The sequence below is a fragment of the Corvus kubaryi genome, unplaced genomic scaffold (genome assembly GCF_017639235.1).
Source record: "Corvus kubaryi isolate FWS band 111438036 unplaced genomic scaffold, C.kubaryi_AGA036_p1.0 68, whole genome shotgun sequence".
Classification (NCBI taxonomy): Eukaryota; Metazoa; Chordata; class Aves; order Passeriformes; family Corvidae; genus Corvus; species Corvus kubaryi.
This window is the reverse complement of record NW_024582056.1, coordinates 16203724-16217453: the sequence shown is the minus strand read 5'-3', so window position 1 is coordinate 16217453 and position 13730 is coordinate 16203724. Positions and strand designations below refer to the sequence as shown.

Genomic DNA, 13730 nt, shown 5'->3' with positions numbered 1-13730 from the left:
AGCAGGAAATTAAAAATCATATGGATATGGCAGAGTTTGAAATGATGGTTGATTATGACTGCTAGTGATAGACCTTGGCTTTTTGATTCCTGTTCATGGTAGATGTAGCTCAAAGTATAGAACAGATTCCATCAGTCTAGCATAATTTGTTCTTAATAACATTTTCTGTGGCAGGAGTCTTTAGGAGGAATTGCTAAATTCTTCTGCTGCTGTTGGAGGGACACTGGTTTAAGTAGACTTGAGACCTCACATACTCTGTTTTCTACCTTTTCTAGCTTAACTACTCAGCTGATTCATTTCAGCATAACCTTGGGATGTGTTCTGGTTACAGACTTCCCCTTATTCTCTGCAGATGATATTAAGGAGATGGTGGTATCTTCAAATATTTTCTGAACTAAAGGGAAATGACAAGTCTAAGGAATGTCTTGGGAAAAAATCTTCATAAATAGTGGAGTTGTTTACAGAAAATAATAAAAGTTCTTGTTGGTAATTTTATATAAATTCAGTTGAAAATGAAGTGGATGCCTAGGTGTGCTTCACTGTTTGGGTAATGTAGTAAATCAAACGTGCTAGAAAAACTACTGCTCTGAAGGCTGTGCAGTATGCAACATGCAAATATTAATTCATAGATGATGTATCATACTGCATAACATGGAGAACCTGTCTAGGTGGCAGGATTTCTGAATTTTAAGTATGGACTGTAGTTCTTTTACAGCTTAGTATAATACGGTTTGTATCATCATCCAAAAGCTGAAAGAGGAAGTGCTCGCAAATTATTGAGGAGCTTTCCAATAGAGGGTAACTCAATCAAAAAAACCTTTTTACAGGGAGCTAAATTTTAAAAACAAACCTTGATAATTGCATTTCAAAACTGTGACAATTAAGGATAGGTTTTTTTGGACAGCCTATCACAAATCAGTAACATTTCAGTTTGGTTTTACGAGTGTGACCTTCTGTAGCTTAGGAGCCTGCCTTTCCTTGACCTTTGCATAATTTCAGATGTTGTGGCAGCCTCAGCTTTCCTCTGTTGACTAACCTTTAGCTTAGAAGCTTGGAACCAAATATAAAACTTCATGACCTCTGGCTAATGAGTAGCATTTAGTCAGTACATGTTTGTCTCTGTGTGCATGCCCATGGTTTACAGGAAGGGTGTAAAGGGAGGCCTGGCACGGTTGGGGTAGGAGTGAAGTCTGGACCTGATTCAGTGGTAAGTACAACCACACAGGCATTTAACAGCGTAGCTTCCCTGCAGCGAGTAGCTTAGCTGCTCCTATGCATTGTTTAGCATGAGTGTGCAAAGGTGAGGGTTTGCTAAGGAAGTATTGGGGGTTAATGTAGGGAAATGAAGTGTGTTTTTATAGGAAAAAAAAAAAGAGTAAATATAGCCTTAAGTGAATGTTGTCCATCTGCTTTTACTTCTGTGATACTCAGTGCAATTCAGTCTTCTCCTGTGATACGTCTGTACCACTTGTATAACTTGGATCCCCTTAAGCCTGTGTTGAGAGATGTAATTGCAGTACCTGTAGGCTTGCCAATGCTGGCTTTCATCAAGCCTTCCTTGGGCTGCCTGACTGAGTAAATAGAGACAAGGTGGACTTGCTTGGCTGAGGCTGCTGCACCTCATCAGTGCTGCCATGACTTTGCTAACTAGATTAAAGGTAATCCAGGATTTACATGTGCTGTAACTGCACTTTAATGGCAGTCAGGCATGTTTGAACCCACAGTACAGGTGTCAGGTAAGATACCTTGTCTGTCATGTGCCATCTTGGAGAGAGTCATCATCCTGGTCTTTTGGAGTTTGACCTTCCAGTAGTTGCTACGTGGCAAAACGTCTAACGTATTCAGCCTTAGCTCCACTGACATTTCACCTATTTGATACCCCTCACACAACCATTGAGCCTAGCATTTTTGGAAATCTTTGACAGTACTTCAGTTACATGGATTCAGTGAATCTGATTAAGGTGCTCTATGTAAGACTACTGGATTTCTTTTATCTCTGACTTAGAAAGTAAATAGCAGTTTGAACTTTGTCTGAAATGACAAGGGCAGCTTTAATTTTTAGTAGCTTCATTTTGAAGTCCATGCTGTAAAATTTTCTTCCCCTGCCCATCCAGTGCTGGTTTTTTGGTGATGTTTTTGATTTCTGTCCTTTAAAACAAGGGCTTTTATTTCTTGCTTCTCTTGCATAATCATTAGATGTACACGAAACTTGGAAGGGCACAGCAAGTCCTGTTTCAGTCTTATTTCCAAAGAGGTAACCTCTATATATACACCATATATATGCCCTATGTAGGGGGTACTCAAAGTTTTCCAGAGAGCTGCAGTACTAGTGCAGGCAGGTCACCTCCTTCCAGCACTGGCAAGGCATTTCTGATGGCTGAAGTATTTCAGCAATGCTGAAAACTGTTAAAACTATGTAAGACAAAAGATTTTTTCACAATGCCTCATGTTCCCTGAGTTCCTTTCTGCAGTTCTTAATGTAGTGCAGATCTTGTTACAAAAACTTGCTGGCTCAACACCTTGTTACTTCTAAAAGGATTTTACTTTCTTTTAGTTTTTGTCATCATTTTGAACAACAGTTCTAAAATGCTGAATATAATCCTTGAGTTAATTTAGATCAAACAAGGAGCTGGTTGTAAAAACCTGAAGTTTAAAAATAATTGCTTGATGTACATTAAATGCTCAGATGCTACCAGATGAACACACACAAAAAGAATCCTTTTTTCAAATAGGAGATCTAACTTCAGTGTTGACCAATTCAATCATCACACAGCAGTCTGAGAAGTTCGTTGTTCCAGGGTTGATTTCATGTGTAGGGCTAGGGTAAATAATGAAGAAGGAACTAATGTAAACCATCAGCATGCATATTAGTAGCTTTATAAGATCTCTAACTAAAATGTTACCAACTTAATTGTTGAATATATAACTTGTACTCAAAAGTACTTTTGCTTACTACACATTGGCTTTGACCTCAGTTCTCTTAAATCACAAATTTTACAGTTGTTTTGTTGCTTTTTCCTGTAGTAATGCTAAATGGAGTAGAAATAGACCTGGTATTTGAACCATAGGCGCTAGAAGAATGTATTTGGTCATATTTGCATGTGCTTTCACAGCTTTTTATGTAAACAGTCAATTTGTGTATGAGATGAAGCTCAGCTTGCACTATTCCAGAGCACTCTGCAAAGTCATGTGACTGAGCAGTTTCGTTGTTTTGAATGACGTTATCAGAATTTCTCTACTTGAATGTGGTATCACCATTTGCTTATGGACATGTATAGAATGGGCCTTTTTGTAAGCATGCCTATTTCCTGTATCAGTCAATTCAGCTGATGCATGCTTAATGCTGAGCATCCTCCTGAGACTGGAAGTGGATAGAAATAGTTGATGGTGAATAATTGGCCTGATATTCAATAATGTAGAACCCCACCTGTCCCATTTAAGTTCAGAAGGTGATGAGGCAGCTTTAAAAATTTTATTACTTGCAAAAATACCTCATTTGTCATTTAGATGGCTCTTAGCTATTCAAATCTGAAAGTTATGGTTGTGCTTTACAGTATACCTTGGTAGCTTTGAAATCCTGTGCAGACAGTGTCTGTAAGTTTCCAAGTTGCTGAAGGACAAGAAACAAAGACAAAATTCTGGGTTCTAGCTGACATGAATGTCTTTTTTAGGTACTTCTCTAGGTCTAGTAAGTAACTGTTGAATTATTGCTTGCTTTGCAGAGAGCTTGCTGTGTTGTGTGGTAATGTGTACATGTTTTTTGCAAAATCACATGTCATACCATGACCTTAATCATGCTAACATCGCTTGTTAATTGTTCATTTCCAAGCTTGGGCATAAATGCTGTTTGATTAGAGCCTGATTTTGTACTGTGATTATAAATAAAAATAACAATACTGTCGCATAGCATATCGCATTGCTTTCATAAAAGATTGATTTATATGCTATAATTTGTTTTTTCTTTTTTTTTTCTGCACAGATTATCGTGTGGTTGGAGAAAATGCTAGATAAAATAATCAGCATTTTCATAATATTTTTGCTAGTGATAGGAACCCTTCTGCTAGCTCTTCTCCTTACAGCAAAGGTACAGTGTGCTAACGAATACAATTGTAGAGCTCATTTTCATTGCTGATGGAGGTTACTGATATTTATACGAGATTGTATAGCTTTAAGAGTTCTTATAAATGCTTAGGAACTAATTGCTCTCTAGTTGAACTTGTCACCATTCCAAGACTATAGAATGAATATACAAAAATATACCAAAATCTCAATATTTATATTTCTTTGTATTTTTGTGGTTTTTTACGTATGTGACAAGGCTAATATATAGACATTTGGAAATGCAAAATTTATTCTAGTGAAAGAATTACTAGCTTATGTATTACAGGAACAGATTTGTTTTGCATCCTGTCAACACCTTCCTTGTCAACAGAAGAACTACTTAGAATTTTTTCTTTTAATTTACCTTGCATCAGAAACATTTGCAAAATGCTTAAGGTGTGTTTGCAGATTTTTTGGTGTAATTGCCTGTAATAACCTCATGGTATCCTTTTCTGAGTTAAATGTACTGAGATTCATGATCAGATATTCTCTGAAATTGATTTTTGGTTTATGGTTGCGTGTGGGTTTGTTGGGTTTTTTTTTGTTCACCAGAAGAGGTCACTCATGGACTTTTTTTTTTTTCCTTTTTCCCTAATGGAGCTGTGTTCATACTTGAAACGATCAATGGAGATTGACTGTTTGATTTGAATACAGTTATGGAACAAAGATCAGTTGGTTATGATGTCAATCTCCTTTTTCCAAAATGTAGCATATATAGTGTTGAGTACTTAAAATTGAAAACCTTAGAAATTGTGCAAACATTCCTGCCTAAAGCTTCCTTATATTCATAAAAGGACTATTAAGATATTTATAAAAGGTGTATTTTATCATTCTTACTGAAGAATTTATTTGGTCAGGCACTTCATAGCATGACTGGTCATGTTAGAGTTAAGTATTCATTAATTTTTATGCTTCTTTGATCCATGGCTTAAAAAATTATATTTGAAACTGTGCTTTATATTTTACTGCTTCCCTTGACAGCACTGCTGTTACTGTTAAATTTTTTTCCACTGATGTGATAAGGTTTAAATTTCCATTTGCTATTACTAGTGACCAGAATTTTCAAAACAGAGTGATGATTATTGTATTGACTAGGTTTTTCTTGGGTTAATGGAACTTCCTTCTTCATAGTGGGTTGTTTGCACTGGAAGAATTATTTTTTAAATGTACAAACTGGTCACTTCCCCCCTCCTCCTCTTCCCCCACCACCCCATCCTCTTCCTCCCAATACCTGCCCCCCCCCCCAAAAAAAAAAAAAAAAAAAAAATCTTTCTGAATGTAGGAAGAGCTGTAGTTTGCACTACATAACACTTCTCCTCTCTATCTTTAATTTAGGTACATCAGGAGAGCGTTCACATGATTCAAGTCACAAGCAGCTTGATCAATGAGACAGTAGCCAGTCACCCAGAATGGGCAAAGTAAGAATGCTGAAGTTAAGCAAATAGTATAGGGGGGATGAAAAAACTTCCAGGTGCTCTAATGAATAGTTTTTAATTTGAAAAATCCCCTGGATGAACAGAAATGTGGGTGGCTCTCGCAGGCAGATGTAAAAGCTGAACTCTCAGACAGCAGGGATGTTTATGCATCACTCTGGAGGACTGTCAGTGTGATACTTCATTTGAGGACTGGTTGGATTTTGGTGGTGAAGGATGGCTGTATGAACTTTTCTAGCTACAGTTGTGGAGAAGAAACCTGTATAGTGCCGAGAAAAAAGAGATCAGTATTTTTTTCGTATGAAAGAAAAGTGCTGGCAAAGAATGCTCTCCCTGGAAAGTTTCAAGACAGAGCTAAATTATTTTTTCAGTGTGGAGAGATCGATGCAGAATGCCTTTGAGGGCATAGGAGTTGAAGACATTGTTTCTGGAGTGAACTGAACAAGAGTTCAAGGGTGGAAAGAATGGTGGATGGGGAGAGTTTGGTATGAATCAGTTGGGGAGGGCCATTCCTATTAAGGGAGATGTGTATAGTGTGCGCAGTGGGAAGTTTGTAAGGTTTAGTCTGTGTAATGATTAAAGTAAACACCAAGGCAAATGTTAAGGGAGAGAGAAGGTTTTGAGAGAAATGCATGTAGAGGAAAACAAGGGCATGCTGGTGAGTAAAGGAGTGATTGCATGAACATCTGAGGGGGAATAAGTGAGACTGAAAAAGTGTGATTTTAGGGGGGGCAGGTTCCAGGTGGCTTTCATTCTGCTTCAGCTAAACAGACATTGGGCAAAGGTGAGATACCAATTTAATGCCAGGAAAAAAAGATCCCTCCAGAATAAGAATGGTTGACTCTTTCAAGGGCCCATTCTAATCAAAGTGATGGTGGTTTAAGAAAATTGAAAGAAAGCACATTCAGTATTATAAGAGCAAAACGATTTTTCAGAAACAGAACTAAAAGGATGTAGTTAATAACCACTGTAGTAATACATGCTTTAGCACTAAAGTAATCACAGTGATGAGAACAGAAAGCACTTAAAGTGGTTTTACTTCTTCATGGCATCTCTTGTGTTGTTTGGCCTTTCTGTTTTGCTGTAAGATGGAAATAAGTGGGACTAATGAAAATGGAAATTTGACTGTCAGAAGCTTATTTACATGATGAAACTACTGGAGTACTAGTTGAATCATTAGCAGAATTGTAGCATAACTTTTTACTTTCAGTGTTTTCTTCCAAATTTGAAGTATCCAGAAGAGTATATTTAATTCACAAAGAGTAAGAATATCTCTTGCCAAATCCATGAAGCTTTACCAGCTTTCAGAGCTTGATGCTCATATTATGTTTAGAGGTGAGTGACTGAAATATCTTGGAATTCCAATCTGGGACATTTCTGAAGCTTTATACAGGCAGAAGAGCTTCCATGTTGATCTTCAGACAGGTGAACAAGTATAGCACCTGAGTGCTTTCGTTTTGTTTTGGAAGGGCTCCAACAAGTGCCGTTGAAATCAAGATGTAAAAAGAAAGTCAAAGCAGAGATTTTGTGCCCTATATTCACAAGTGGTGAGATGCTGGCAACTCAGTAGGGTACATTGCTTGAAAGTGATGTGAGTCCCTGAAGAAATTCACAAGCAGGTAGTTTGGTGAGGACTTAGAAATAAGTGATGTCCAAACCCTTTTTCAACTGGTTGCTTTTTCATGGAAACTATGTTAACAATTTACATTCAGCTTGTAATTCAGAAGGTTGTGTTTGCAGCTAGATGTGACTGCTTCATACAGTATTTTCAGAAAACTCTGGGGGAAAAAAATGTAGTGTGAATAGCACACATACAGATTGAAGAGATCTCTTTTGAAAAAGTCGAGATATCAATTTAATTAAGGTTTCAGGAACCTTGGAGGATTTTAAATGCAATGACATGCCCTAGATTTAATTGTGCTTTGCTTATGGGAAAATCTATTCCTTGATATGTAGAAGGAAACATTAGAGTTGTAATAAGTTTATATGTATTTAACTGTAATGATTTGTTGTTGTTTCAAAAATGTTAATTTGCAATGTGTTTTGGGTGTAATGAAATGTGTGTAGTATATGGCAGTTAACTTTGTTTTCCCTCTTTAAACTCCCCCCCCACCCAGCTGGCTCCCAGAAGCCCAGGTCATTCAGAAGGCGCTCAATTCCGCAGCGAACAACGTATACCAGTATGGCCGAGAATGGATCACACACAAGGTAGGAGTCAGCTCTCAAAAACCTCCAGTTGTTCTTTAATTTCTTGTATTTCATAAGAGTAAAAAGAAATAAAAATGTATTTGTCAGTAGTTCTTTTCTGTGTGCTTAACCATTTTGTTGACAGATCTGTTCTTTCTACTCTCTGGCTTGTGACTTTTGAAGGAAGAGTGGGAGTTGTTTCAGTAGTCTTTTCTGCTCAGAGGATAGTTTATTTTTAAGAGCTGCAGAATCTGTCATCATTCTAATGATTCCCAGTGAAAATGCATCAAATGAAATGGTGTAGTTTTTTTTTTAACTGGCTTTAGCTGTCCTATCGTAGACAGCGTAGACTTCCATTGCGACCACCACCCCTCCCTCTCCCCAGTATTCTAATTTCTGTGTGGGCTGGGTGTGGTGCACTGGACATTTTTTTAATCATAATTTATATAGTTAAGCTAACTTCAGAAGAAATTGCCAAGATTCTTACTTATATATTTTGATATCTAGCACACATCTCAAATTATTTGAAATATTTACCCTAAAGATATGATCGAGGGTTTTGGATTAAGCATTCTAGAGACAGCATTGGTTTTTCAGCTCAGAAAGAAGTCCTTAGTGCAGCAGAATGTTTTTCAACACAGTCTTTGTATTGTAAACCATGTTATCTGAAGTGTGTATTTCACATTGATACTGATTTTTTCTAATAATTTGGGTGTGAGACATACCTTTACAGACACTCTTATGTGATTCATCAAGCTTGAAGTTCATCAGTAGATGGCTGCTTTATTCTGTCCTGTGTAATAAAAGATTTTTATGTGTTTTAGCTCCATAAGATTTTAGGAGAAAAAGTAAATAACACTGCTGTGATTGAGAAACAAGTGCTGGAGCTCTGGGACAGGCTTTATCACTCTTGGTTTGTGAAGGTGGGTAACTTATTTAAATGGTATTTATATAAACTATCACTTAATACTCTGAGATAATTATGCTAAGTATGCATTTCTGAGGAAGGGATTAGCAGAAAGTTGGAAGGTTGAGTAAAGGTCAGTAAAAAAAAGGTAAAAATGTAAAACGTGTGTAAGATCATGCTGCAGTCACAGTTTGAGTACAGCCAGAGCTGTGTCCTACACTTAAGTAGTTGTGTTTTTATGTGTGCCATTTAATTTACGGTTTTCTCACTTTTTATAATTAGTATTTCTTAGTTTAGCACTTTCTGCTGAATTTTTGTGTCACTGAGGTGTTGGGAAAAGGAAACTGGTCTTCTGCATGATTTGTGTAACTTCTATAAATTTGAAATTGTGAGAAAGTAATTGTCCTCTTGTTAGGTTCCTTACAGTGCACTTTTGCAGCCATCTTATAATGGGTTCTGTACACTGAATCTTGAAAAGTTCAAGAGTTAAATAATTTTTATGCTGCCAGTGCTGTTTGCCTTTTAAAGGAAAAACCAATTCATTAATCATTGCGCAATGGAAATACCAAATTCAGAAGTCATATTCCTGAAATACTTCTGTATATTTAAATGATTGTGATTCTATTAACACTTTTCTTCATGCAGTTATTTTTCAAGTACCTCTGAAGTTCTGAGAAGATCTTTGCATTAAAGAAGGAACATTTTCAGTACAGAACTAGATGAACAGATGATAGGTTTTCATACAGTTTACAAATACAGAAGGCCTGTTGGAGGGAGGTTTTTGACTACTCATATGGTTCTGCCCTAAATAAATTGCCCATTCAGAAGAAAGGTCTCCGTATTGGTGGTGGATTGTTAATGAAGGTTGCTAATTGTGCATCACAAAGTGTAACGGTGCATCTAGAGAGAATTGGTAAAAAGCAGAAAATGTAATGCTCTTAGATAAATCAGTGCAGGGACCTCACTTGGGATGTTACTTGCCATTTGTGGCAAAAAAAGATAGTGTCATTTTGAATGTAGGCTGGTAAGGCTAAAAGTGTTCTGAAAATTTTAACAAGCAGTGGAATGCTTATTATAAAAATCAGAGTTAAGAACTTGAGAAGTCTCCTTCTATTAAAGACTAGGATGTTGTAGTCAGCGGGTTTGCTTAAGCTTGCTTACAGACATTTTTGGCATCCTTCTCTGAAGCACTTGTCACAGTCCCAGACTGAGTCAAATAGCCTCATTCAGGATGGTGATCAGGTGTGATTCACTGGGCAATAGGCAACTTCATAATTAGGGAGGAGCCACTTAAGGAGTTAGCTGTTGTTTTTATGGCCATGTCCTGTTGTCTTGTTGTGTTGCAGTTACAAAGGTGTGTAGTCAGAAGAAATCCTCCATGCATCCAGTTCAGCTTTTAGGTTTCGTTTGATGGAACATTACCTGTGGAGAGGTAGAAACTAATAGTAGAGAAAAATACTTGCTTCAACTTCTGCTTGCATTTTTCTTTATGGGCTATACTGGGAAAACTTGGGTGTTGCAAACAGTAAATTATGTAGGCAATAACTGAAATCATTACCTCTTTCTAGTGTGCTCTCATTAAAAGCAAAATAGATACCATTGTGTCAGTCAAGCAGTAGTTAGTTTTTAACAGAGTTGAATCAGTATGATATACAGATATGTAATTAAATGGGATCATTAACTACAGTTTTCTGTCAGATTTTAATTTTCCCAGTGTACAGAGTACTTCCAGCTGTTTTTGGGGATACCAGTTAAAGCAGCTCTCAGTATTTAGATGCATGTTGGATCTATTCCTCATTAAGAAAACATCAGTGTAAATCATTAGCTTTTGACTTTCTCATTTCTCTTTATTTTATTTGAATGTCTATTTTCTTTGTCTCTTTTTAAGAATGTAACACATTCTGGAAGACACAAAGGACACAAGTGGCACATTAACCGTCAGAACAGCTGGCTTGGAGATATTTTGGACTGGCAAGATGTTGCATCATTTGTTCATGATAACATTGAAACATTTCTCTCCGTACGTATTCTTTGCACTTACTATGAAATTGGTCTAATTTTTTAACTGATAGCAATTTCTCCTTGGAGTACCACTAAGGTTATGGATTCAAGTACATGGAAAATTAGGGAAACACTGCTAGTGTTACTTACAATTACCTAAGCAATTATTGTAAACCTATTTAAGATATAACTGTAAAACAAACAGAAATGTTCATGATAAAGAAGCTCTTGTGATTTCAGCATCTTCGTGGATACCAGCTTCCCAGCTGTCTTCCTGAGGCAGGTTGTTACCTGTGTCACCTGCAAGCTGATTTTCAATGCATTATTTTATGCAGTCTTTTCTCTTTAAAGAAGAAACCAGGTGGTATAGGTTATAACTGAAGAAGCTATTAACTAAGAGGTTATGAAAATAAAACCAAGCAATAAAAGCAGGGGTCATCTTTTTTTTTGCCTCAAATTATTATTATTTGTTGGATTGAAAGCAGCTTATTTTTCTTTTTTATGAAAGTTCTGTGGAGAGTGAAATAAATATTTTACACAGTGTGAATTCCTGAATAAAAACCTTTCACCTTATGAGGAGAAAATGAGGAAGCATTGAAAGCAGTCCAAACTGAAGTGTTTCACTAAAAAATCATGTTAAGTCCAAAATGCTTAATATACAGAGTCAATCCCCAATACAGTTCATCTTTGACTTGAGCTGTTGTCATTATTAGAAGTATCTTCAATTTTGGAAGACTTATTATTTATACCTAACTGGCACCATGGCAGCTCTGTGGATGCAATTAAAGCTAGTATTTGCCTCCAGGCAGTTCTTGGTTTAGACTGATAGGCATGTGTGCTTTTTCTGTCTTCCCAACTGCTGCTTAAACTGTTACAGCTTCTACCAGAGAACAAGACATGAAACAAGAAAAAGTTGAGAGAAACTTTATTGCAGTAAACCTTTTTTCAGTTAATAATGAAATTTGCTTAATGCTTTCTCAAAGTTGGCCATGCATGCTTGAGGCAGAGGATTTAAAAATGCACAGCACATCATGATTTAAAATCAATGTGGAGTTTCCTTCTAGGCAAGAGGAACAGAAGGAGGAGAAACTACATGATAAGAGCGTGTCATTTGCAGCATTGCTGCACAGTGCTCAGAAACCATGATGTAAAGTGTGCTTCAGTAATCTAAGCAGGCTAGAGAGAGGGGAAGAAAAGTCTAAAGAGAATAAATATTTAAGAATGAAAAACATTAATATTAAAATTTTCATCTAGCTAACATGCTTGCTTTACTTCTAAAAACTGGTTTCGAAGTTCAAGAAAAAAAGTGCCAGCAATTGACTTGCTTTCCTGTTTATTTCCAGGAACTCATTACTCATCAGCTGTGGGGAAACACCTGTCTTTTTTCTCCATATACTCATGTCCTTAATGACAGACTGTGAAACAGTCGTCTTAGTATAAAGCTCTAAATCCTAATTTCACATCCGTACTGGGCAGCATTTTCTTTCCTGGCTTGCTCATTTACAGTGCATTGCATAAATATTACTCATACTAATATTTTAAATTAAAATTTATGAAAATATGATCTCTGTGCTGGTTTAGGTCATTAAAACATGGAGAGTATGAAAATAAGAAAAGTTTTTGCTGAAGTCTGGTATTTTTAAGTAAGTTTCTTACCTAGCCTAAGATACAAAGCAACCTTACTGTATTCAGGATTTATGTTCTTATCACAGCATGAAAATCTTTCTCCTGGTATTTTGAAGTAGAAGAATGGGTTATTAGGATGGCATACTGAATTGGGAAGGGTTAATATTTTAAATTATGTGGGTGCTTTTGGGAGTGTGTGTTCTGGGGATTTGATTTTTTTTTTGCTTAGATTCTTTGGTTTGGGTTTCTTGCTTGTTTGCTGTTTTCATATTTTATGAACTTTGAGTGGGATTTAGACCAGATTAGATGGGGCTTGGAGCAACCTGGCCTAAGGAAAGGTGGCCCTGCCTGTGGCAGGGGGATTGGGACCAGATGATCTTTAAAGTCCCTTCCAACCCAAACTGTTACAACTTTTTTTTTTTTTTTTTTTTTTTGGTTGAGTGTGTTGTTTATGGGGGGAGAGTGAGGTTGAACACTTGAAATCAATGCTAGTTTGCAGTTCTTAAGAATATGGCAAGACACAGTACAGTCCTAAAGCTGTGTTGACAGGTTTTTTTAACATGGAGATAATTTAAAGACAATGAGATAGCTGTAAAGAAGTGGATATGCGGCTCTAATGAGATTTCCTCCACTTTTGGAAAAGAATAATTGTGTATGATTACACTACTTGCATGTAACAAATATTTAAGCATAGATTGAGTTTACCAAAAAATAAATGTCTTGCTTGCCCCTTGGCTTTCTGAAGTATTTCAGAATAGAACAGATGTCAGTTTTCTCTGAAAATACAGCTATTTGACAGTGTCATTAGAGCCACAAGCAGATAAGCTCTTTTCCATCGATGGAAATCCTAGGAAGTGTTCTTCCTCCTTAATAAGTGAAGGAGCATTTGCTTTAAGAAAAACATTAAAGGAAGACAGCTGCTAGTGTTTCACTTCAGGCTTTTTCCTGTAGTGGAAGAATTTTTCATTTTAGAGTTGAAAGCATGTAATTAAATCACTGATGTAGGTGTGCTGGGGAATTGCTGCTGTTCGTTTAATTTATAACAACATGCATTGATTCAAAATTCTGAGTATCAGGTAAAGCTTGGAAGACTTGTGTACCCCCCTCAAAATGTGCTGTTCATTATAGCAGTTATGCTTAGCTGTAGTTTGATGTAGACAGACCTTAACTATTTTAAAGTAATTTACTATATAAACATGTAAATTGCCTGGAGATTTAATATGAAGATAAGCTTTTCCAAGTCATCAGTTAGCTTTTTTTCTAAAAGCTTTGGTGTTAGCAGCACTGCTACCTTTTTCCAGTATTAAACAGTAGTGTTTAAAACCAGTATAGTATAATCAGTGATGTGTTTCTGAAGTGGAGTTTATTTCACCTCATTCTTTTCAAAGAGAGCAAGAATGGATCCTCACTTATGCCTTGTATTTTGCACCCCATGCTTCACTCTAAGGTAGTTTATCAGATGGATTAAATAGGCA

The 13730-nt window shown here is 36.6% G+C and overlaps 1 protein-coding gene across 4 annotated transcripts in view; it reads left to right on the top strand.

Annotated features, from left to right (window-relative positions):
• TMEM245 (transmembrane protein 245) overlaps positions 1–13730 on the top strand; it is a 79149-nt gene that overhangs the window by 28679 nt on the left and 36740 nt on the right. For 2 of the 4 annotated variants that reach the window (XM_042048922.1, XM_042048921.1), the window contains 6 exons: positions 1145–1207; positions 3980–4084; positions 5437–5519; positions 7652–7742; positions 8546–8644; positions 10517–10648. In XM_042048922.1, coding sequence (XP_041904856.1) covers positions 1145–1207; positions 3980–4084; positions 5437–5519; positions 7652–7742; positions 8546–8644; positions 10517–10648 — 573 coding nt within the window. The remainder of the gene's footprint in view (positions 1–1144; positions 1208–3979; positions 4085–5436; positions 5520–7651; positions 7743–8545; positions 8645–10516; positions 10649–13730) is intronic. The other 2 variants (XM_042048924.1, XM_042048923.1) reach the window with 1 other exon arrangement.